The 27,538-nt window shown below is 42.1% G+C and overlaps 1 protein-coding gene across 2 annotated transcripts in view; it reads right to left on the reverse strand.

Annotated features, from left to right (window-relative positions):
• Positions 1-2,277: 2,277 nt before the first annotated feature.
• Positions 2,278-27,538, reverse strand: part of slc7a6os (solute carrier family 7 member 6 opposite strand) — a 47,601-nt gene continuing 22,340 nt past the window's right edge. Inside the window, exons 5-6 of one of the 2 annotated variants that reach the window (XM_018093083.1) lie at positions 3,008-3,079; positions 2,445-2,533 (exon numbers count right to left, since the gene is read on the reverse strand). In XM_018093083.1, the coding sequence (XP_017948572.1) occupies positions 3,039-3,079 (41 nt within the window). In that variant the 3' untranslated portion in view covers positions 2,445-2,533; positions 3,008-3,038. Of the gene's footprint in view, positions 2,534-3,007; positions 3,080-27,538 lie in introns of both variants that reach the window. The other variant, NM_001044467.1, reaches the window with a different exon arrangement.

A 27,538-nucleotide genomic window follows, 5' to 3' on the forward strand; every position in this document is an offset into this window, starting at 1 on the left:
AATCTGATTGGCTGTTGGTGGCTCCAATCACTTACAAAAATACAAAAAACCTTAAATGCGTAGTCACCCAGTGTCTGACTATGCAAAGTTTGGGAAGCCTGGCAACAAACCAATAAAAATCAATAGGTGAAATCTGATTGGTTGTTGGTGGCTCCGCCCACTTTTCAAAACTAAAATTGCAGTCCCCTAGTGACCAACTGTGAAAAGTTTGGGTACCCTGGTGTTAATTCTGTGAGAATGGCAGCAGATTGAATTTCCCCATTGAAAGTCAATAGTTAAACTCTGATTGGCTGTTGGTGGCTCCGCCCACTTTTTCTTACCTTGAATGCGTAGTCACCCAGTGACTGACTGTGCAAAGTTTGGAAAATATGGCATCAAACCAATAAAAATCAATAGGTGAAATCTAATTGGTTGTTGTTGGCCCCATCCACTTTTCTAAACTTGGAACATAGTCACCCAGTGACAAACTGTGCAAAGTTTGGGGACCCTGACATTAAACATGTGAGAATGGCAGCAGTTAAAATTTTCCCACTGAAAACAATGAAAGAAATGTGATTGGCTTTTGGCAGCCCCGCCCACTTTTTCTAACCTTGAGTACAAAGTCACGCAGTGACTGACTGTGCAAAGTTTGCGAACTCTGGCATCAAACCAATAAAATTCATTAGGTGAAATCTGATTGGCTGTTGGTGGCCCTGCCCACTTTTTTAAAACTAAAACTGCAGTCCTCTAGTGACCAACTGTGAAAAGTTTGGGGACCCGGGTGTTAGTACTGTGAGAATGGCAGCAGGTTGGATTTCCCCATTTAGAGTCAATAGGTAAAATCTGATTGGCTGAAAAAAAAAAAATCTTAAATGCGTAGTCACCCAGTGACTGACTATGCAAAGTTTGGGAAGCCTGGCAACAAATCAATAAAAATCAATAGGTGAAATCTGATTGGTTGTTGGTGGCTCCGCCCACTTTTCAAAACAAAAATTGCAGTCCCCTAGTGACTGTGAAAAGTTTGGGGACCCTGGTGTTAATTCTGTGAGAATGGCAGCAGGTTGGATTTCCCCATTGAAAGTCAAAAGGTAAACTCTGATTGGCTGTTGGTGGCTCCGCCCACTTTTTCTTACCTTGAACCACAGTTACCTGGTGCCTAACTCTGCAAAGTTTGGGGACCCGGGCGTTATTACTGTGAGACTGGCAGCAAGTTGGATTTCTGCTTAGTCAATAGGTAAAAAAAGTCAATGGGTACAATATAATTGGCTGCTGTTGGCCCCTCCCACTTTGTGGGTTTTTAAAAAAAAAAAAAAAAAACCCATCAAACCAATAAAAATCAATAGATAAAATTTGATGTTGGTGGCTCCGCCCACTTTTCAAAACTGAAACTGCAGTCCCCTAGTGACCAAGTGTAAAAAGTTTGGGGACCCCGGCGTTATTACTGTGAGAATGGCAGCAGGTTGGATTTCTGCCAAGTCAATAGGTAAAATCTGATTGGCGGTTCACAGCTCTGCCCACTTTTGGGCATCCAATAATCATCCTATTTTCATTCAGGCTGACCCCATGACTATGTGATTCAAGTTTGGGGAGTGTAGCCTCAAAGCTGTAAGATTGGCAGCAGTTTCAATTTCCCCATTAAAGTCAATGATTAAAATTTGATTGGCTGTTGTTGGCCCCTCCCACTTTGGGGTCATCCAACAAATGTTGCTGCTTCATTCGGGGTGACCCCATGATTATGTTATTCAAGTTTGGGGGGTGTAGCTTCAAAGCTGTAAGTGTGGCAGCAGTTTGAAAATCTTCCCTGTCAAAGTCAATGGGGAAATTGGGGGGTTCGGAGCGGCGCCACAAAAAGACAGGGGGCCGGATCGCTTAGAAAAGCACAAGCAACCTGCTCCGCTATAGGGCAAAGAAGTGTGGAGAGTTTGGGTGTTGTACCCCTAAAACTGTAGGAGGAGTAGCGTTTAGAAAATGGGGGGCGCTAAGAATAATAATAAGAAGAAGCGGAAGAATAAGCTAAAGTCGAAGAACAGTATGTTGGGGTTTTCAACCCAACATAATTATTATTTAGAAAACTGAAAGGCTTGGCCAAGGGACTAAAAAGTTTTGCAAGGCACTGTATACGGTATATCAATGTCAACCACAAAATGGCATAATCTTTTGAGACATATGAAATTGCTGAAAAAGAAATGTTACCAGGTTTCAGTCGAAATCCAGATGTGTACAATGCTTTCCCATATAGATGATAAATGTTTTTGTTTATCATCAGAGAGTGGGACAAAGTTAAATTACACATCAAAACAGAAATTACATTTTTTATTGATATGACTTCACAATAAAATACTCTGCATAAAAAAATCAAAGCTTAACTGGTGGTAGCCAAAGGACTTGCCACCACTTTAAAAAAAAAAAAATCCAAATATTCTCCTTTGGATCTATCCAAATCTATCTTCTTTGAATCTATCCAAATCAGCATCATCATTGTCATCCCCAAACTCCAGAAGTGCATACATTTTGCAAGCTTGTCCCTCTTCTTCATCACCGTTTTCATAATAACCTAAATATGAGAAAGGCAAATTAATTACAAGACTGGATTTTTGTATAAATTAAACGTGATCTTCAGTAGACAGATCATGAGCTAAGGAAAACAAAATTAACTAAAGCATTTGCTAGCAGTATACATAGTATCAGTGCCAATTATTGCAACAAATCCTCACCAGGTTTAGATTCTGTTATCAGTGACTTGACTCACAGAGGCAAAAGGATTGAAATAAACCTGATCTTCAGCAGACAGATCATGAGCTAAGGAAAACAAAATTAACTAAAGCATTTGCTAGCAGTATACATAGTATCAGTGCCAATTATTGCAACAAATCCTCACCAGGTTTAGATTCTGTTATCAGTGACTTGACTCACAGAGGCAAAAGGATTGAAATTAAACCTGATCTTCAGCAGACAGATCATGAGCTAAGGAAAACAAAATTAACTAAAGCATTTGCTAGCAGTATACATAGTATCAGCAAATCCTCACCAGGTTTAGATTCTGTTATCAGTGACTTGACTCACAGAGGCAAAAGGGTTGTTGTGACTGCTACAGTCTTCTCTGGGAAAAAAAAGCACCTTTAATGTTTTATGACCCAAAGGTTGTGTGGGTTTGTGGCATTTTTGTTAACAGAAACCATAACTTCTAAAAAACAGTGGTTTTTAAATATATAAGATATGCATAGGCGGATTTTCAATAAGGCTTGGGGAGGCTAAGCCTCCCCAAACCTGCTTTGGCACCTTCAAACCTGGCTCAGTTTCTGCACTGCCCTGCAAATCTTCTCCGGGTTCTGCAGAAATCAGCTGTGTTCTGATTGGATCTTTCTTCTTGTGGATTCTCCAATCAGAGCACAGCTTTCTTGACAGGCAGTAAAATTGATCAATCAAGGCGCAGATGCAGACAGGGATCGGGAGATTTTGCAAACTGGAGGCAGTGCAGAATTGAAGACTAAAAAAAGAAGAATCTGCAGGCTGTAAACTTTACCCAAGAACCAACTTTGAACTTTTGCTGCAGTTTTCATTCTACAGGCAATATACACAGATACTATACTGTATATGTTCTGACTGACCCACTAGCTGAAATTAAATTGTTTTTTGTCACCTGACATCTATAATATCCCTATCCCCTACCTTAACAGATGGAGGGTAAGTTAACTTTCCCCCCTGACAAAGCTCATTGTGCTTTTATATATTTGTTATGGTTTTTTGCACTTTCTATTTTCTTTTATTTTTGTCATTGTTTTTTTTCATTTCTAGTTAGTTACAGGGGCGTCAATGTTGTGTATCAGTGCCAGTGTTGTAGTGCCAGGGCCTGAATATCTGCCATCAGTACCCACTGCTCCTCATGGCATATAATGTGCTGGTTTTGTATATAAAGACTGCGTCTCACTGTATATAACGTGCCTGGGATGTCTCTCTCTCTATAAAGCTAACTTAAACACATCTAAAGGGGAGGTTCACTTTTAAGTTAACTTGTAGTATGTTATAGAATGGCCTATTCCTAGCAACTTTGCAATTGGTCTTCCTAGTTATTTTTTTTATAGTTTTTGAATAATTTGCCTTTTGCTTCTGCCTCTTTCCAGCTTTCAAATGAGGGTCACTGACCAAAAAGTATTGCTCTGTGAAGCTACAGTTTTATTTTTTCATGCAGGCCCCTTAATTAAAGGAGAAGGAAAGGCTAAGTCACTTGGGGGTGCCAAAATGTTAGGCACCCCCAAGTGACTTTAATCGTTTACCTTGTACCCTAGGCTGGTGCCCCTGTTAGGAGAAAACAGCACCAGCCCAGGGTACCTGTAGGAAGCGCTTCCTCTTTCTTCTCCCGGCGAAATCCGTTGGCCGGCGCATGCGCAGTAGAGTAAAGAGCCGACTTTGTTTAAAAAAAAGTTCGGCTTTTCACTGTACTGCGCATGCGCGCGCAAGCGAATATGAAGTAGGAAGCGCTCGCTGCTACCCCGGGCTGGTGCTGTTCTCTCCTAACAGGGGCACCAGCCCGGGGTAAAAGGTAAGCGATCTAAGTCACTTGGGGGTGCCTAACATTTTGGCACCCCCAAGTGACTTAGCCTTTCCTTCTCCTTTAACTATTCATATTCCCATCTCTTGTTTAAACCACTACCTGGTAAATAAGACCCTAGCAACCAGATAGCTGCTGAAAAACCAAATGGAGAGCTGCTGAACAATAAGCTAAATAACCGAAAAACCATTAAAAATAAAAGAGGGCCGGGGCGGAGCTAACCAAGAAGCAGTATGGACGCTTGATACGAGAGCTCCACAACAAGACGAGCCCAAAAACACATTTAAACCAAAGGAGACTGTAGTGAACTGAGCACAACTACAATATTTGGGAACCCTAACGATCATGGGACCAAAACAACAAGGGAAAAAGGCAGCTACATAGGTTACTGCATACTTTTCCTCTCCCGCGACCCTACAGACAGGTGCGCCCGCCATCTTGGACCAGCAAACAACCCCAGACGGTGCGGACCAAATGCAGGCACCGGACCCAAAGCTTACCTCTGCGGAGGAACTAAAAACTATGCTGGTCGATCTAAAACAGACCCTGCAGGCAGATATAAAGCAACTCTCTACAGACATACATAAAGAACTTCATGAATTAGGCGAACGCACAGCCCACATTGAGACCAAAATGGATGAGTTTGCAGAAGCCCATAACAGCCTAGCCGACACGCAGGGAAAACTAGAAAAAGAAGTAGAAAGACTGGCAAACAAAGTCGCCGATCTAGAAGACAGATCGAGATGCAACAACATTAAAATGAGGGGAATCCCAGAATCAGTTCAAACACAAGAACTAGAAAGCTATCTGACAGAGCTGCTCACAGCAATTATGCCTAATACACCACCAATAGAACAAACTATAGACAGGATCCACAGAGTGCCTAAACCCAGGAATGCACCTGAAACAGCTCCCAGAGACGTACTAGCGAAACTGCATTTTTTCCGTACAAAACAAAAACTACTACAAGCAGCACGTCTCAAAGAAAACTGGCCCCCAAAATACGTGGATCTACAAATATACCCAGACCTTTCACATGCAACGCTAAGCAAAAGGAGATCATCTAAAGTTCTACGAGATAACAAAATACCCTATAGATGGGGGTTTCCAATAAAACTGATTATCTCCAAACAAGGAATCCCAATCGCCTTCACTTCGCCGGAGGAAGTTAAAAAAGCACTGCACAGATGGATCCTGCCGCAAGCAACGGGCTCCCCAGCGAACCCTACACCCCAAAAATCACCAAGAAAACTTACCAAAGACTGGGCAACAGCCAAATAACAAGGCAACTGCAACCGACAACCAGATCCCTTACAGATCTCCCTCATAGGAAAAAAAACCATGGCTCACTCGAAGGAGCAAGAATTATTTCTCCGACACCCTCTATCGCCTCAACCCCCCTTTGCGCTAGACACCGCTAGGACCGATTTCGGTCCCACTGAAGCACCGAGAAGCACCCCCCCCCCCCCCGTATCCAGGCAAGGCAAGCCTGGAAACAAGAACGGCGCAGTTCTACCCTTTTGGTACACACGCCACAAGGTGGCGCTCCTATCGGCACGAACAACTGAAGTATTATTTCCACCTTTGTTGAAATGGTTAATGTTACAGGTTTTAATGTTGCACAAACTAAACTACAGTTAATGTTAATATATACTGGCAATGATCACAAATGTCACAATATGCAAGCACCGGGGCGCGGGCCCCCTGAACCCAAAAATGTTTATGCTGTCTGTTATGACCTTCAAATAACATACAAGTACAGGATAAAGCAAACTGTTGGTGCTCAAAATGGTTAAATTTTACTCACTAAATGTAAGGGGCTTAAACACCCCTCAAAAAAGAAACTTAACCCTTAATGAAGCGTTCAAGGTGAAAGCAGATATACTCTTTTACCAGGAAACGCACTTTAAAAAACCTAACCCCCCATCGTTCCAGAACAGAAAATACCCAATAGCCTATCATGCCCTATCATGTACCAAATCTAAGGGAGTTTCCATCCTAGTAGGCACGGCAATAGCATTCCAGCTGCACCAACAGTTAGCGGACCCCTCAGGTAGATACCTTATGCTGATATGCTCTATAAACAACCAAGTATATACGTTAGTTAACTTATATACACCTAACGAAAACCAAATACAGTTTCTCACGAAAACGTTAACCCATCTTATGCAACATAGACAAGGTAAATGTATTGTGGCGGGAGACTTCAACAATATACTGAATCCCATACTAGATATCAGCAGATTAAACATGAAACAGAATAACAGAGACCAAGTCCCAGCCAGGAAATTTAGGGAACTCTTACACAAATTCGCCCTAACTGATGTATGGAGAGCAAAATACCCTACAGAAAAAGAATACACTTACTACTCCCCCAGGCATGCCACATATTCTAGAATAGATTTAATATTAGCTGACCCTCAAACAACAACACAAACAACAAAGGCCTGGATAGGAATCCAAAGTTGGTCAGATCACGCCCCAATAGGGATAGATATACAACCACTACCCACGCAACATATTATCTCACGATGGAGACTTAATGACTCCCTGATAGCACATCAAGACACACAAACATATATAAAACAAGAAATAGAAAGCTATTTCCAAACTAACACAACGGAAGAAACAAACATCCAACTAACATGGCTCGCACACAAAGCCACCCTACGCGGGACCATAATAGCAAGAGCATCACAGCTACGTAAACAAAGAGACCAAAAGGTAAATGAACTACAAACTAAAATAAAGCTAGCCCAGAATAAACAGCACAAACATCCCTCCAAAACCCGAGAACAACTAATCCAGATACAAAAAACAGAACTACAACAAATACTTTTAGCTAAAACAGAATACCGACTTAAAATGCTCAAACAAAACTACTACACAAAAGGCAACAAAGCAGACAAATTACTAGCAACACAACTTGGAATCAAACAAGCGCAGACTAGGATACAGTACCTCACAAAACAAAACCACAAGATCACAGACCCCCAACAAATTGTGAACCAATTCGCACAGTACTATAATTCCTTATATAACCTAAAAGATAGCAAAACAGAACCCCAGCCCACCACCAAATTAATACACCAATACCTATCAACTTTAAACTTCCCCCAACCATCTCCCACACAAAGAGAATTACTTAGCGCCCCAATAACAATAGAGGAGATAACTCAAGCAATAAAACAATTAAAGTTAGGAAAATCACCAGGGCCAGACAGTTTTACAAATATATACTACAAAACCTACCAGGCAACACTCCTCCCACATCTACAAAAACTATTCCAAAACATAATGGATACAGGAAAAATACACCAAGAATTTTTACAAGCACACATTTCTACAATCCCTAAACCAGGAAAATCACAGGATCAATGCCAAAACTATAGACCAATAGCGCTACTAAACACAGATTTAAAAATCTACTCCAAAATTCTAGCACTTAGGCTCAATACAGTCTTACCCTCCCTAATTAATTATGACCAAGTAGGATTTGTCCCTGGAAGACAGGCCCCAGACAATACGAGAAAACTACATAATCTCCTACACATCATCAAGCAGCAAAAAATACCGGCACTAATACTCTCTCTAGATGCCGAAAAGACGTTTGATAGAATACACTGGGAATACATGAACCACACACTCCAAAAATTTGGATTGGGAACAAACTTCATAAAAGCAATTTCCCCTTTATACTCAACACCATCAGCCAAAGTGTGCACTGGTGGAGTACTATCAAACGCCTTCCATCTTACCAATGGCACAAGACAGGGCTGCCCACTATCCCCACTAATTTTTGCCCTAATGGTTGAACCGCTGGCAATCAACTTACGCCAAAATCCAAACATTAAAGGAATACCCACACGATCAGGACACCACACAATAGGACTATTTGCGGATGACATTATCCTTTTAATAACGGACCCACAAGTAACCCTCCCCAACATAATGACAGAACTAAAAATTTTTACCAAATCTCCTGGTACAAGATAAACTCAAGTAAAACACAGGCATTAGCAATTAATATACCAACGTTAGAAGTAACGAGATATAAACAAATATACCCATTTGACTGGAGGGAAACATACTGTATTTAACCTACTTAGGAATCAAACTAACAAAAGGACCCAGAGCTACTATATAAATACAACTACATCCCACTCCAAAAACAACTACAGGGTGAATACGCGAGATGGAAACCCCTATACATTTCCTGGCTGGGCAGGATCGTAACTATAAAAATGAACATCCTCCCAAAAATTCTATATCTATTCAGAACAATACAGATTGCACTCCCGCCACGATACATAAAACAATTACAATCCCAAATTAGTGATTTTGTATAGGCAGGAAAATGACCTAGAACAGCAGCTAATATATTGCAGCAACCAACAGCAAACGGAGGACTGGGGCTACCTAATTTACAAAACTACTACAAGGCCTCCTTGCTGGACACGGCAATTAAAATGCACAGCCCACAACATTACCGGAAATGTACCCATTTCCGGTAATGTTGTGGGCTGTGCATTTTAACAAACAGAGGAATTACGGGACAAAACAATTCCCCAACTGATATGGCTCCCTCCCCGCAAGAGACCTTATTGTCCAAACCTACTCCCAACCACCAAAATAATATTAGACGTCTGGGATAGACTGTCACAAGCCAACACCTTCATCCATTACCCTTCGCTCAGAATGCCAATTACAAGCCTAAAATACCTTATCCCAGACCTCCATTCGCAAATGTGGGCAAACCAAAGACTACAAACCATCTCAGACTTATATGAGATACGTAGACCCAGAACGTTTGAAGAACTACAACAAAAATTCCACCTCCCTGGGAAAGAAAGGTACACATATCTCAGAATAAAACTATAAAACTAAACCACAACCAACATTTATGGAGTATTTATGCAAGGACGGCTGGAACAGAAGAGGAACACTATCGCAATGCTACCAGAACCTAAACTCAGACCCCCCAGACCTCAAACATCCCTACATGAACAAATGGGATAACGACTTGCAAATCACTACAACAGCTGAACAATGGCGAGAAGCCATAGCAGCACTGTCAGGAGCTACCAGATGCACCAACCACTGGGAATCCTATAAAAAAACTATATACAGATGGCACCTAACGCCAGAAAAGTGCCATAAATTCACAAAAAACTCATCACCTATGTGCTGGAGAGGGTGCAACCAAATTGGAACACTACTCCACAGGTGGTGGGACTGCCCACCAGTTCACCAGATATGGGCACAAGTCCATCAATTAATAAACTCTGGACTGCAAATAAACTTACCCTGTGAGGCACAAACAGCACTTCTATTACACCTCCCGAACAATATTGCTAGAAACAACAAAAAACTCTTATTCCATATCTTAAACGCCACAGCCACAATGAGAGCAAAGCACTGGAAATCAGGAGGACCTTATAACTTACAAAAAATAATACAAGCAATAGACAGCAGAAATAAAATGGAGCAAATGGCAGCCAGAAACGCAAACAAAACGGCAGTCTATGAGCAGGTTTGGACCACATGGACAACTTACAGAGAAAAGAACACCCCCCCCCAGCACAAAGCAGACCAAAAGCAACTACTAAATACAAGAGACAATAATACTACCCCCGACCCCGGTGACACAAACCCAACACCACAACAAGACAACGAATTATGTGATTAATGAATGCCACTATATATGTTATGTTTTTCTTTCTTTACTTGTTTTTCCTTAACTATACTTCCCATACTTTCTCCTTGAGGTTTAAAAAGTTTATCCCCCTATATGCCTTCAGAACGACAACAGGAAACCCTACGACTACTATAGCAACCACTTAAGTAAGCGGTAATCATGCATAGGGTATCTACCAACTTAAAAAAAGAGAGCAAACTTATAAATAACTGAATGCATTTCTCTTTCACTCCTTATTACATGTATGTAACCCTCAATAAACAACAACTGTCATAAAAAAAATAAAATAAAAGAGGGCCAATTGCAAATTGTCTCAGAATATCAATGTCTACCTTATATTAAAAGTTAATTTAAAGGTGAACTACCCCTTGAAGCTAACTGATCACAAACATAAATGTTATAGAGAACCCCTAACAGAAGTGCACGTATGAATGCTTTTACATCCTAAGCATTTTAGGGTTAAAAAAGCACCCCCAGCCGCACTTTTGCACAGTATCCCTGGGAGTCAGTGGGAACAGCAAGAAGTAGTTGGGAAGTTAATTTTTTACACCAGCAGCGAATCCATTCTCACATTAGCTATAGGTCAGACTCTGTATGGCCCATCTTTAGCCTCCCCAAACAAAAAAGTCACCCTCCGCTCATGAAGATATGCCTTGCAGTCCAACATTTGGTATGGTTAGGGTTCAGCAACAAATTATTAAAAGGGAACCCCTATTTAATAAAATTTTGACATGCTTAATTAAAAAAACTTTTTTTTGAACAAAGCAATTTTCTAAATCCAGAATTGATCAATACACTGTTCCTTTAAGAAAACTCAATTCTCCCCACCTTTAAAATGTAAATACATTTCTTGCCCTGGGGGATTATCAGCAAATTACATTTACAAATCTGTACTAAAATGGATACAACAGATTGTTGTGACTAGACAAACAAGCTAGACCAGAATATGGTGCCAAATAAGCAAAATTAAGGATATTTATTTAGGTATTATATAAAGGAAACCAATTTGTTACTAGAAGGGCAATGCAAGTGAGGGCCTAGGGCCAGTAGGCTGCATCCGGCACATAGGTGCTCCTTATGTGGCAAATTAGTTTTGCTAATCAAAGAAGCTGTGCCCCTGCACTGCTGCTTGTTTCACTGTACAGTATATAAGTGGCTTCAGTATGAGTCACATAGCCAGCGATTATATATTGGGAAAAGAGACAAAATAGGGATAAGCAAACTAGAAACAGGAGAGAGGAAACAGGAGAGGGGTGGAGCTTTTTGATTCTTGATATGATTGCTACATTATCAAATGAAAATGATCTTGTAGAGCTTCTTGCAGATATTAAAGGTTTTCAATGCACCAAAACAGAGATTATAAAAACCAAATTATCGGCAATCTCCACGCGCCTACTTGCCACTGAAACGTACCAATCAGCTTTTGAAGTTACCCTAACCCAGCATCCCTCTACACATACCCACCAAATATACCTCCTTCAGAGAGGCTTAGAGGATGCAGAGAACTTAACTAAACACACTAAAATGAAACCAAGGGCCCAACCACCTAAATAATAATATCCCGCATCACACCTTATAAACACACTCTATGAAACCTTAACTCTACAGGATCACACAGCCTAATAAGTATAAGTATACCTCTCCTTAGGTTTGATAAGGTGCCTGGTCCGTGATGTCAGGATTCCCTTTTGATCTGGTATGGTGGTCACTCCTCTCCTGGCCTTGTGTCTACCTGTGCCCTACTGTAGCCAACTTATATACAGGAGAGATGGGTCTTCTAGAACTTTCTAGAAGTCTTTCCTGATTGGTCCATTTGAATGATGCTAGCATATACCAGTTCGTTACAGGAAGTTACCCATCCACCATTAAGGGTATTCCAGTCTCCATGTCTGCGTCTCTACCATGACTGTCCTTCCTGACTAACTGATTTTGCATATTCATAGACTTCTATTCAATGCTGGCCAGTGAGCCAGACCCTTTGTTATTGGTAATTAAGGATGACACCTATTTGGACCAGACAACCAGGTGACAACTAATAAGGCTGCTTTCTCTCTGAGTCAGGTTTACATGTAATTAATAAAATGTAGGAACCCACAATATATCTATATTTTACAATAATAGCCATAGCATACAGTACTAGTTTCATACTTAAAAAAGCTTGGTAAACCTTGCGGAGTGTTTATCTCATCCTATTATGGAGTTATAAGGTTGTGTTCACTTTAGGCTAGGAATAAAGATGAAGATAGAAATGATAGAATGAGGAATGGTTGTAAGAGGAGAAGGGGAAGAAAGAGAGAGTTTACTATTAACCCTTTAACTGCCAGCCGATTTGTCCCAAAATTGAACATCTACTGCCAAGCCATTTTTAGACATTTTGCACTCATTACATTTGCTTCGGTTTCTTGACAAGAAAACCTACATGAAATAAAGCATGTTATATATCGTTTTTTCCGGAACGAATTAGGCTTGAACACTGTAATAAAATTTTGTACTTTTTCTGGAGATTTAACACATTTTTTGAGTGAAATATGTTAAAAAAAAGTTAAATAAAGAAAAAAGTATTTTTATTTTGTGTTTTTTTTCCAAGAACGATTACATTAACTTACAAAAATTTTACTGTTTGTAAAAGCCCCGATTCTGCTGAATCCAAAAATACCAAATATGTATTGGTAACCCACTTTTCTTGTCCAGAAGACACCCCAATAATAAAACAGCATTTTGTGCAATTTTACATCGAAACAAAAGTGAAAAGGCCATCTCTATTTTAACATGGCATATCTTATGACAGAAATGGAATACCGCCATAAGTCACACATTTTTAGAAACTGCACACCTCTATTTTTAGTTGTGGTGTAGTTTTTGCTCTAAATGCAGCTCCTGTCATACAGATACCATAAAAACATATACCATATTTTTAATTTTTTTTTTTTTTCTGAAACACTATCACAGTCACAAAGTCCAAAGTAAATTTGAGAATAAAACAACAACGAAAATTTTCAAATGAAGGCAGGTTATAAAAGAACAAGTTATTCCGAGTAAAACGATACCCCACATGCATGGATGCACGTAAAGACACGGGCCTTCAAACAGCCCAAAACAGGGGCAATGCATAAGGGCAATTTCAGCTGGAAAATTTCTTTTCACTACTGCAAACAAAGACCCTAACTGTGCAAAAATAAAAAAAAATATTCCAGGGAGACCTAATACTGTACACTAGTAAAACCTAAAATGTCACCCAGAAATACATATAGCTTTAGCAACTGCCCTGAAACACTAGTACTGCCCTGTACACTAGTAAAACCTAAAATGTCACCCAGAAATACATATAGCCATAGCAACTGCCATGAAAGGGTAGCTTATGAGGTGTCAGTAAAAAAAAAACCTTGTGGCATCAGCAGGGGAGATGAAATCATCCGCAGGCAAGATGAAACATCATAATCATCACGCGCCACAAATTTTTAGGGACCCAGTTACTTAACACCTAAGTTGGCTATACATAACCTAACATAACATTTTAGGTAAGAAAACACCCTAAACACCCAACGACATAAAATTCTGACCTGAATACATAAACCATAAGGCTCCTTTAATTTTGCACAAAGTGGGATGCCAATAATTATTATAAATTCAATCAGTGCACAATTTATTACCCTTTCAATATTACCCTTTCAATAGTGCAGCGGAGTATGGTATATTTCATAACCCGGGGTTGCGAGGGCACTTAGGGCAGCAGTATCGTGTATCTCGTCTTATACCCCTTTTGCGGCACACAAGCTTTCTAGGCAAACACTTTTCCAGGTGTGGGTGAAAGCATATCAATAAAGTGCTTCCCAATCAATCGGGCCACATTGTCACTAGGGGGCATCTCAGGCACTGTCTCCTCTACGCCACTAAACAACAGGGCAGGGATTATCTGCAACTGTTAACTGGATAATTTGGGGCCTGGTACTGCTGCCTTATATACAACATATGAATTTCGAAGGGCCATTTGAATCAAGAATATACCAACTCTTTAGTACCAGGGCTTAGTTTTTCGAGTGGCGTTGTAATAATGTTGGAGTTGATCGGTTCTGTCAACGCCACCCATGTACCTGCTGTATTCCTTGCTACAGAGAGGTTTTGTTTTAGGGGGCCTACCAACTCTCTGTACCACAGTTACTGACTCATCGTGGATTGTTGTCAGCATGAATACATTTTTTGTGTCATAATAATTTATGGCAAGGAGCTCATCATTTCTTAGGGCATAAACTTCTCCACGATTCAGTTTTTTGCAGACCAGATCCCTGGGCAATCCTTTTCGGGTACGATTTATAGTGCCACAGGCTGGAGTTTCCAAAGAATATAGGGCTCTAAACAGGGGGATACTAAAGTAAAAGTTATCCACATATAAGTGGTAACCTCGGCCCAAAAGTGGAGAGATGAGCTCCCATACAATTTTGCCACTGACAGTCAAATCAAGGGGACAACCAGGGGGGTCTAATTGGGAGTCCTTGCCTTCATAAACCATAAAATAGCTGGTGTACCCCGAAATGCTTTCGCACAGTTTATAAAATTTGACCCCATAGCGGGCAAGCTTGCTTGGGATGTACTGCCGAAATGCAATGCGCCCTTTGAAGAGGACTCATCTATACAAATGTTTTGGGAAGGGGTATGCACTTCTCCACACTGCTCAGACAGGCTATCTATAAGGGGCCTCAATGTATGCAGCCTGTCATGGCCGGGCTCATCAGGGGGTACAGCCGTTGCATTGAAATGCAGAAACCGGAGCAGTAGCTGATACCGGTTTCTCAGCATGGTGGCAGAAAAAACAGGGATAGACAACACAGTAGTGGTATCCCAGTAGGACTCCAAAGAATTTGCTTTTATGAGACCCATAGCTAAAGTGAGTCCCAAGAACTTTTTCATTTCAGCAATGTCAGTGGGATGCCATGCCTGCGCTCGAGCATACCTAGGTAGGGGATTATGGGCAAGGTATTGCTCGGCGTATAAATTTGTATAGAGGACCATATCCTGTAGGATGGCCTCAGTGATATATTATTGAAAAAAATCAATAGGCTCAAAATTCCTGGTGTCCACCTTAACACCAGTGACTGCAGTAAATGGGGGGATCTCAGGGGGAAAATTACAAGGAGGCCTCCACGCAGGCTCTCCTCCAGCTGTAGCATCAGCCCTATCACCCTCTCCCTCATTTTGGACACTCTCCTCTACCTTCACCTCCATGGGCTCCTCAAGAGCACTTACCGTGCTACTACTACACCATGACTCCTCAGTAGAGGAGTCACTGTCTGAACCAGGGGGCACATACTCGGAATCAGAGTCACTGAACTCCTCCGAGCTAGAGGCCATGCACAGTGCAGCAGCCTCTTCAACCGAGAACAACTTTCTGGCCATTGTTCCAACAAAATATTTTCAAAACTAATATAACACCCTAGTCCAAATGCTCCCAATCAGTCACACAAAAAATTGAGTAAATCACAATATGATCAGAAGCCAGAAATCTAACAGCTATGCAAAGACAAACTACAGCAACACAGGCAAGGCAGAGACTAGAAAAAAAAACAGATAAGATAAACAAATCTGGCAAAGAAACCCCCACCCCTCCCTTGAACTCTAGACCTCCCTAAAAAAAATACAACCAAGAACAATCAGGAACAATCCGGAACAAGCAAAAAAAAAAAAAAAAAAAAAAAAAAGCAAAACCCAGTAGACGAACAGCAACACAAATAAAAATGCAATAAAATCACTGAATATACAAAAAAGTGATTATGACCTAATTACTATTGAAATAAAAGTAACACAAGCAAAGTTCTGTAAATACAACCAAGAACAATCAATAAGCAAGAACAGTAAATGAATAGAATGAATAAAAATGCAATGAAACCACTGACAAATGCAATAAAATGCAAGAAAAGAAATGCAAAATCAAGGTAACACAAGTAATATAACTAATCAAAAGTACAACGCAGGATCTACTGCTGCTGTGCCAGATCGTGTGTGTTCTGCAGATCCTGAACTTCTAGACCCCAAGTTGATGTTGAATGTCCAGACTGTAGAATTTTTGCAAGAAGCATATTAAAGATACTTTACTTGGGGGGCGTGGTTTGGTGCTGCATGTGAACAGACGCGCACTGAGATAGCTCCGTGTACTCATAATCCTGCATATATCCGCACTACAACCGAGCAGAACGGATCCCTGGGAGCATAACAGTGTGCCTTTACCACCCAGAGCATTAATGGGTCAGAACAAAGCCCAAAAGAGGGCTTCTGAAGCCACATCGAGACTCGAGAAATTTGCCCGCGAATCGTGGTCCAGCCAAGATGGCGGCGAGGATACCCCGGCACAGTTCTCATCCCAATCACAACCGAGAGGTAAACCCAGTACACCGCAAGGAGACCCACGAGCTTACGCAGTAACCCCACCGGAGGAACCCTACACTCTCCGACCTGCTGACGGAGATCCGAGCTTCAAAAGAATCCTGCACCTCCCTCATATGCTCTAAAACCGACTAAATAAAAGTCGAGCTCTCCATAATAAAGCAGGACTTTCAAAAACTGCAAGAGAGAACCTCGCTACTGGAACGGAGGGTCAGCTCCATCGAGGATATTTGCAACCCTGTGCCCGATCGCATGCAACAGCTGAATCAATCTATCACCACATGCGCAGCCAAGTCCGATGACCTCGAGAATAGACTGCGCCGCAACAACCTACGCTTTCTCGGCTTCCCAGAGTGATCAGAAGGCAACTCTCCTGAGAACTTTATAGAAACCTGGTTGATAGAGCAATTCGGCAGGGACTCCTTCTCTACAGCGTTCGCGGTGGAGCGAGCGCACCGTATACCAACCAAGGCCCCAATACCGGGGGTGCCCGCCAGACCGTTAATAGCAAGAATGCTGAATGCGAGGGACAGAGACACGGTACTGTCACAAGCCTGCAAGAAAGAGCAACTCACCTTCCAGCAGGCCAGAATATCGATATTCGGGGACTTCTCCGCGGAAATCCAAAAGCAGAGGGCCCGTTTCTTCCACTGCAAAAGGCGTCTACGCGACCTAGGCCTCCAGTACGCTATGTTATATCCTGCACGGCTACAGGTCATCGAGAACGGGACTACTCACTTCTTCATAAACCCGCAAGACCTTAGCAACTGGATCGACGCCAAGAGAAATCGCTAAATAACCGCCAACAAAACAAAGCAGATCTGAGCACTGAAGGCCACCTATTACTGGACTACCCACTAAACATGGGCACCCGTTGGTGCCGGTAAAGCTCCCCGTAATAGGACCGGGACTGAGCACGCAAGTTTAACAGGGTTACCCCCCCTACACCCTCCAGATCACCTTTACGGTGACGGTGCTAATTTGAGTTCACGGCCCGATGGCCAAGCGCTACCTCAGCACCCCATTGATGTATGCAATGTTGTTAAAAAATTTTTGGGAACAAATCTGCCAGGAGTTGGGGACATGTGCAGATGGGGAGGGTGTTCGGGAAACAGTTCAATGGTTATGTTTCTTGGTTATCAGCATTCCTAAATTCAGGTATCATACCCTAGATAGGTACACCCAGGTACTACATAAGTATACACTGGCCAAATGGCACATAAGAGGCACCCTGCGAAATCTCTCTACCACCCCGTATGGTTAAAATACTAAGCTGGAACGTGAGGGGCTTCAATGACCAGATCAAACGCAGGCTGGTCCTCGATTTCCTTAAGAAGTCAGGGGCTAATATACTCCTAATGCAAGAAACCCACCTCCAGGGGAGAAGAACCCTGGCTCTAAAACGCCCATGGGTGGGCTGGTACTACCACGCAGAGTTTTCCACTCACTCCTCAGGGGTAGCCATCCTTATCACCCGCAACACCCCATTCAGACTGGAGAGTGTGGAATCGGACCCCAAGGGCAGATTCATCTTTATACATGGCTTTCTGCAAGCCCAAGAGGTAGTGATAGCCAACATATATATTCCACCTACTTACCAAGACACCTGCCTAATCCACCTCCTCAGCTTCATAACAAAATACCCGCATGCAGCTGTAATTGCAATGGGGGACTTTAATGCCACAATGGACCCCGATCTAGACAGGAAGAGAAGGGCAGGCACCACAGCACACGACACTAGCACCAACCTACAAGCACTAACCGACTCAGCGGGGCTGACTGAAGTGTGGAGGCATATGCACCCGGCCACCCGGCAGTATTCATGCTACTCCCATTCACACACTGTGCTATCAAGGATAGATATGGCCTTCGCCAACCAGGCAGCGCTCCCCAGGATACGGGCTGCCAAATACCTGGCTAGGGGCATTTCAGACCATGCCCCCCTAGAAATACAGTTTAGGGAAGCGGACCAATGTAAAAAGCCAAGATGGTCACTAAACCCCGCATGGCTGGGAATACTAGATAACTACCAGCCTACAGAGGCAGCCATCCAAGAGTTTATCTCAACCAATGACCATACGGTGGGGGCACTGACCCTCTGGGATGCCCTGAAGGCATATATTAGGGGTCTCTTCAATGCAGAAATAATAGCCTTTAAAAAACAATCCACAAACACTCAACGCAAACTAAAATTTGACATCCTAGAGCTAGAGGCAGAGGTGGCCGCAAACCCGCAAGGGGAACAGTTTAAACAACTGGAAACAGCGCAAGGAAAGTATGCACAATACATGAAGGAAAAGGCGACAGCGCAATACACCTTAATGAAACTTAACATAATGGAATATGGGGAGCGGGCGGGGAAGCTACTGGCCCACCTGGTACAAATGCAATCCTCCCCCAATGCCATTACGATACTAAAAACAGAACAAGGAACACTAACGACAGACGCCCCGACAATACAACGGGAACTGACTAAATTCTACTCTAAACTGTACACCTCCACCTTAGACGCAACAAACACAAATAAAATAGATGCCTTTCTGGACCCCCTCACACTGCCGCTATTGTGCCAAGAATATAAAGCATTCCTAGACGAGGACATTTCACGGATAGAAGTGCAGGAGGCCATAGAGTCCTTCCCAAACGGTAAAGCGGCAGGTGCAGACGGCCTCCCGGTGGAAACATGCCAAGTCCCTAGCACCAGCACTGTTAAAGACGTATAACGCGGCCTTAAGGGAGGGCCAATTGCCCCCATCCATGTACCAAGCTGCAATTGTGTTACTCCCCAAGTCAGGCAAAGACCCCACACTACCAGAATCCTATAGACCGATATCACTACTCACAGCTGATGTAAAAATCCTGGCTAAAGTGCTAGCAAATAGGCTCAAGAAAGTAATAGGCAGTATCATAGCAGATGACCAACTCGGCTTCATGCCGGGGAAAACAACGGCAATGAACATTAGGAGGTTATTACTGAACCTTACACTTGTGCATGCAAACTCAGGAGAGAGGGCCATTGCAGCATTAGACATAGCAAAGGCTTTCGACAATGTCGAGTGGCCCTACCTATGGAAGGTGCTAGACAAACTTGGGATGGGTAGGAAGTTTGTTGATCTGGTCAAATTACTGTACAAAGTACCCACTGCATTCCTCAGAGTGGGTACGGATGAAGCATCCCCGTTAAGCCTAACCAGGGGCACCCGACAGGGATGCCCCCTGTCCCCACTCTTGGTTGCAATTGCAATAGAGCCATTCGCTGCAGCTGTTAGACAACACCCTGGCATCCACGGCTGGGTATCCCAAAACCGAGTCGACAAACTTCAATTGTATGCTGACGACACAATTATATATCTGGGGACAGGAGGCAATCCCTAAACAAGCTGGTAGCACTCACTGACACATTTGGCGCTGTCTCGGGGCTTAAGGTCAGCCAAACCAAATCCTTGCTCTTCTTAGTTGATCCGCAACTGGGGGGGTCTGTACCTACTCCCAGCCCACTCCCGATAACAAGCCAATTCACCTACTTAGGGGTCGAGATATCGCTTCCTATATCCACATATTACAACCTGAACCTGGGCCCCATGCTAAACTGGGTGAACGCTAAACTACCGGCCTGGACCAACCTACCAATAAGACCTGCCGGCTGCATACAACTTATCAAAATGTTTATCCAACCTAAAATCATGTATGCTATGTGGCACACGCCAGTGTCTCCCCCAAAATTGTTCTTTAATAAACTGGATACCAGTATAAGGGCATTTATTTGGGGTAGGGGCCGCTCCCGGCTAAGCCTACTCCACCTAAAGAGGCCAAAAACCAAAGGAGGATTAGCCCTCCCAGACTTCAAAGTCCTGTACTTGGCAATGCAAATATCACACCAGTGCCCACTTACCCCTGATGGCCCCTGCTCTGCATTATACAGCTCTTGGAGTGAACTGCTACCTCCCTATGTTTCACCAGTGCAAGCCATGCTAGTACAGCCATCTATACCCTCCCCCAACCCAATACTAGCGACAGTACGAAATGCCTTTAACGAGACGTGCAGAATCCTAAGAACCAGCACTACCGATCCAGCTACCCCCCTGTGGCGAAATAAAACCCTGGGGAACCTAGCACATACACTCCCCCCAAAGCAATGGTTAGAGGCAGGCATCACCTCCATACGAGATGTGAGGGATGAGGGTGAAGTAGTGGCATTCCCAACCCTTAAGCGGCACCTTAACCCTACCAGCCTCCCAATGGTTACAGTAAAAAATGCAAGATCTCCATGCTATACAAGTATATTATAGAGAGCAGATGTAAGCTTTCCGCCCTCAAAGGGAGAGATGCATGGGAGGAGGACCTAGGCTATATATCAGACGACCAATGGAAAGAGGTGTTCCCCCAAAGAGGGTGTCCATCAACTGCAGGCATGAGATGCTCCAGCTATACCTTATCCACAGGGCCTACTATACCCCGGAGAGACTACACAGAATCTACCCAGAATCCTCCCCCCTGTGTAACAGGTGCAAGGCAGAAACAGGTACCCTACTACACACTCTGTGGACTTTTCCTCTGCTGGTAACCTACTGGGCCAAAATCCTAAATAAACTAAGTGCAGTGACAGAGGTTGTCCTCACCCCTGCCCCCAAATTATGTATACTTGGTATAACCTCTGGCCTCGACCTGAACAGCAGCCAAAAGGCACTCCTTGCTAAGGCGCTCTTCCAAGCGCGTAGACAAATCACCCTTAACTGGAAAGGGCAAACGGCCCCATCCTACAACCAATGGCTAAAGGCAGTAAATGAGGCATGCATGCAAGAAAGGTACTCGCTGTGCAAGAAAGGGAAGGCCGGCACATTCGCCAGCACCTGGGGGAGCTGGACCGCGCATGCAAACCCCTAGCCCACCCCAAGCGCACACACTAATCAAGGGTCACCACTACCCTGGACCCCTGGTAGTATGCCCCCAAAACATACTCAAGATACCCCACCCACCAGAGGGACAGATCAACCCCTAAGATACAATGTACATGCATAGAGAGGTCTGATGTCATAAATAATGTTGCAGCACGCAGTAATTGCAAAAGCCTGTATAACCATTTGCTTGAATGCCTACGTAACAGTAACTGTGCTTGTACCAATGTTAATGACTTGATTTCAATAAAAACTACCTGAATAAAAAAAAAAAAAAGTACAACGCAAAACTCAGAAAATCACTGAAAAATCCAAGAAAAATGTGATTATGCCGTGTGACTTACATTCAGGCTACCTGATCACTTGTCACACTGCAAAATCAAGGTAACACAAGTAATATAACTAATCAAAAGTACAACGCAGAACTGGAAACTCAGAAAATCACTGAAAAATCCAAGAAAAATGTGATTATGCTGTGTGACTTGCGTTCAGGCTACCTGATTACTTGTCACACTGCAAAATCAAGGTAACAAGCAATATAACAGTAATAAAAGTACAACGCAGAACTTAGAAATCAGAAAATCAATGAAAAATGAGATTATGCCGTGTGACTTGCGTTCAGGCTACCTGATTACTTGTCACACTGCAAAATCAAGGTAACAAGCAATATAACAGTAATAAAAGTATAACGCAGAACTTAGAAATCAGAGTAATAGAGTAAAACAAGTACAACAGAAAATAAAGCACAATGCAGAACTGAAAAAGCAATGAAATACAAAAGCAATGAACAAATGAAATCAATAATAAAATAAAACTGATCAAACAGTGATTAGTGTGTAAAGGCTAAAATTGGAAAATAAAATAAAGGCAAAGTAAAAAATATGTATGTGTGCACACTTGCAAAAGAAGTGTGTGTATGTGAGCCTTAAAGTTTTGCCTTTTTGCTTTATTTGATCTAAACCGTTTTTGGCTGTATTGGGATCTTGGTCTAGAGGACGTTTACACACCCGGGTCTCTATATCGTATTTGGTACGGATACTTTCACTATGCCTTATCCCTTTTCTAAGGCTTCCTAACTTACTTTTATTTACTGCCTTAACCTTTTTTATCTAGCTTCAATTGGTAGTTTGAATTAATAGTTTAAAGTAGCTGTATTTATCACCAATTATGTCCAGCCCACGAGATACGCAGGTGAATGCTGACTTTGACTTAATTGATTACACGCAGTGTGGCAATGAATGCAGGCAGCGCCTTGCTTGAAGCATTCTCCGGGCGTCTCAATGAGTATGAGATGGATCTGCCCTTACATTTAAGGTTTCCTAACTTAGAGAGATCATCCCTAAAATAGATGAATCTATGGTGGGACATTGCGTCCCTTGAGAAATATTTGGAACTTAATATTATTCCCCGTGGTCTTCGTATCTGAAAGGTACCCACATTTGCTATTAATGTTCCTGACTTTATGGAAAAGTGGAATTCAGTTTTGACTAATTGCTCCTTACAGCTAATTGGTCTATTGATGACTACAAACGTGGTGAATTAATACAAAAACACAGAAACATTTAACGAACCTGTATGAAACACTTACTAAATATCAGGGGTCGGACATTTATCAGGATTTGAATTTCAGTTTAAAAACAAAAGTTAAAAATGCGGAGGATCTTGTTTTATTACGCAAAATTAAAAAGCTTAACAGGGATAAACAAGATTATGAGGAGGGTAAGGTTTACCTTTTGACACAAGTGGGATCTAAACGCCGCAACAGTGATAGTTTTCCTAGATTTGATTCATGTAAGCCCATCTTGAAAAAATCACAGCCTCAGAAATTTGTTCTAGCACTGAGGAAGAATCGTATGTAGCAAACGATAGTATTTCTCCTTGCTCCTCCTTTTCCTCTATCTCTTCTCAGTGGGACCGTGAGGCACGAGCTATTGAGATTTTAACGATGTGACTCCGACATTGGGACAATCTACTAGGAATCGTGCACGCAGTATGAGAAGCGCTGCACCTTTAACGGCTGATGGTGAAGACAGGAAATCCTTCAATCGGAGATGACCTGCAGCTATGAGTCGGCAGATTGGCCGTGATAGAGGAAAGGTTGATGTAACGGATGGAACGATGTCTGCTCAAGGGGAGCGCCCAAACTATCATCTCCGGGATCGGAGAGTGAGCAAGAGACCTCTGTATTGAAGTTATCTTCGAAGCTGCTAACTAGCGAGCAGCTTGCATTACTGGCAAAGGGTTTATCCTTTTCCCCTTCAAGGGATTTTAACATACTCGAGACTTTGATCGATGTGAACAGATTTATACGTAAGTTGACTTTAAAGAAATATTTTTTGGATAATAGTAATATTGTGGATGACGCTCAATATGAGAATGTGAGAACTATTGAGATGAATACTGATCAGGAGGCATTGACTGTTTCCCCTATCAGTAAGACTGATTATCACAATACTAAACTTTCGTTTAATGATGAGCGTGGTTTACATGTACTATATACCTTACAAAGTGAATCTAACTTGCAACAATGTCGTGTTGGTGTTGATCTTAGTTTGCTTAGTGGTAAATTGAAATCTTGCTCTGATTTCTATCCAGTCCATTGCAGGGGGAGTGTAATCGATACCTTCCAAGCGTTAGTTGAAAGGGATCTTCTCGATTTGAAAGCTAAGACCATCTCTCGTTCATCACGCTCTAATTTGACTTTGAAGGAACGAACAGCTTGCCTTAAAGTAATTACGAGACGATTCGTCTCTGGTCATAAAGAACGCGGATAAGGAAGGAATGGTAGTTGTCCTTGACAGTGAGGTCTACAAAAATGAGGCGCTACGACAACTTACGGACTCGTCTACTTATAAAATCTTGAAGAGTAACCCTACAGTAGCCTATACTAGGATTCTTACTAATTTAGTAAACAATGCCTTTGAAAGTGGTCTTCTAACAGTTAAAGTAAGGGATTATTTGATACCCTCCACTTCAAGGATACCATTGTTTCATCACTTACCAAAGGTTCATAAGAAGGACCGCCCACCAGTAGGGAGACCCATAGTATCTGGGATAGCTTCTTTGAATGAAAGATTATCTGAATATATTGATTTACTTTTGCAGCCTCTTGTCCAGCGTTTGATTTCTTTTGTTCGGGACACTAAACATGTCCTTCAGTTATTAGGTGGTTTAAGGTGGCGGGTTTCTTATTCTTGGGCTGCGATTGACGTCACGTCCCTTTATTCATGCATCCCTCATGGGAAGGGTTTACAACCGGTTTCATATCACCTTGACAAATATAGTACATATGATGTGATGACAAAAAAAATTATTTTGGATTCTATTTCATATTTGCTTTCTCATAATTTTTTTCAAGTTTGATGGAGTGTTTTACCTCCAGAGATGTGGGACATCAATGGGCGCTAAATTTGCGCCCACCTACGCCAACCTTTACATGGGGTGGTGGGAGGAGTCCCACATCTATGGGGGTACATCTGACTTTATGGATCAAATTGTTTTCTATAAACGTTATGTGGACGATCTTTTGTTTATTTGGCAAGGATCAGAAACTGACTTTTCAAAATTTGTGAATGAGTTAAATATTAATGATTTGAATTTAAAATTTACTAGTGAGTTTGACGGGTTCAGTATTTCTTTTTTGGATTTAAAATTGGATGCTGCGGATTTGAATATTGAAACTACTGTATTGAGGAAAGCCTGCGTGGGTAATTCCCTTTTGAGGGCCAACACCTGTCACATCTTTAGGGGAATTCCCTTTTCCCTTAGGGCAATTTTACAGGCTTCGTAGAAACTGTAGTACAGATGAGGTTTTTCTATAAACAAGCCTGTTTTTTTACGAAACAGGTTTCTGGATCGTGGATATACTATGAGTTCCCTCTTGACAGCTTTTATAAAAGCCCTCAAAGATGGATAGATCTTCCCTACTTAAGGATAGTGTTGGTGACATAGCTGTGAGAAATAGTAACCGTAATATGCAGATATTAATAACTACTTTTAGTGACCAGTTTTATAAGATTAGGAGCTTAATAGACAACCTTATACCTGTTTTATATAATGATCGACAATTGGCACAGATCCTGCGAGAAGGTTGCAAATTTGTTGCACGGAAGGCTTCCACTCTGGGTAATGTCCTTTCTCCTACTTTATGGAGATCACAACCAACCAAACTTTCTTGGCTAAAAACTAAGGGCACATATATCTGTGATGCACGCAGATGTGTTACTTGCACCTACATTAAAAAATCTACTGTTTTTCGAAGTTCGGTGACAGGCAGGTCTTTTGACATGCGCATGTATGCCAATTGCAACACGCAACATGTTGTGTACCTGCTGACTTGCCTGCATTGTAACATCCAATATGTTGGCTGTACTGTTCGGTCTCTAAAATGCAGGATGCGAGAGCATATCAGACACATTGTCTCTAGAAACAGTAACAGCCCCATTGCTATACATTTTATACAATGTTGCCAAGCAGACCCTTCTTTCTTGCAAATTCAGGTCATAGACAGGGTTTTCCCCAATGAAAGGGGATCTGACGTGTATACTAGACTTTTACGCCTTGAAGTAAAATGGATTTTTATCTTAGATACACGACATCCAAAGGGCCTAAACTCTATTTTTGATATTAGTTGCTATGTTTAAAATGTGAATTTTTGCTGACTCTGTATCAATGTGGATTTGTTTAATTATAATTATTTTTACAATTTTTCATATCCATGTATATTGTTTAGAGGTTTATAATGAGTCTCTCAATCTATTTTCCAGGTTTTGCTTTTCCATGTTTTTCTTACTTCACTAATTGTGGGCGTGGCTTTTTCCATGTCTATTATGGGTGTCACTATTTAAAGGTGTTGAATTTAGTGTATGTTCTGCCTATGATTAAGTGCTTAAGTGCACAAAATGCGTCAGGCGCTCTGATTTTAATGGATAAATAAAGATTGAGTTTTAGTGAACCTCCTGGGTCCTGTGCGAGTTTCTTCGTTTGTGCATGAGTGTGTGTATAGGTGTGTATGTGTAAGTGTAAAAAAAAAAAAGTATAAACTGTAAAAAAATTAAAATCAGCAAAAAAAAAATTACAATTAGTGTAAATGGTGTAAGGTGTGTAAATGGTGCAAAAATGGTACCTGGGGCCAGATCTCAAAGCAGGCAGGCAGATCTTGGTACTGGAGGGTCACAGGGGGCTGCAGGCAGGCTCCACGAGGCTGTGAGGGGGCGGCGCCAGGGGCAGTTATTGAGGTGTTACTGTTTGGAATACTAGTGGCACTTTAACCTTTCTGCTGCCAACGACGTCTGACATACGTGATTGTAGAAATATTCGTTATCTGCCAACCACATATGCCATACGTTGTTTGGCAGATCCATATTTCTCTCTGCAGAGGTGGCATGTGGCAACAAGTCAGGGGGGCTGTCATGTCGGTCCTGTGATGTGATCATTGCAGGACTGACCTATAAGCAGCAGATTCTCCTTTGGCTCTCCCTGCTTCCCCCCACCCCTGCTTTCTCCCCCTCCAGCGAGGCCCACTCACTTCCTGCTGCTTGAGCTCTGCACAGAGGACCCTCCAGGAGACAGCAGGACCCCTCCAAGCAATCATATCATCCATCTACCTCCAGGACAGGTAAGTGGCCTTACTGTATACACAAACACTTTTTTTTTTTTTAACTTATTTTACCCCCCTGTCTTTAGTTTTTACCTTAAGACACAGTGTGACTATTGGATCAGATATTCTGACCACCAATTATGTATGTATGTATATCTTTATTTATAAAGCGCTACTTATGTACACAGCGCTGTACAGTAGAATACATTAATACAAACAGGGTGTTAATAAGATAATAATAGATAAATACCAAGTATAACAATAAATACAAGATAAATACAGCTGCAATGTTAAGAGTCGAGGACACAAGAGGAAGGAGGCCCCTGCCCCGTAGAGCTTACAATCTATATGGGAGGGTAACTAACAGACACAAATAGGCAAATATAAGTGCTGTAGGTCACAGTGGGTGACACTACAATATAAGTGCTAGTTCCCCGATCAGG

This window comes from Xenopus tropicalis, chromosome 4 (assembly GCF_000004195.4).
Source record: "Xenopus tropicalis strain Nigerian chromosome 4, UCB_Xtro_10.0, whole genome shotgun sequence".
NCBI classification, from domain to species: Eukaryota; Metazoa; Chordata; class Amphibia; order Anura; family Pipidae; genus Xenopus; species Xenopus tropicalis.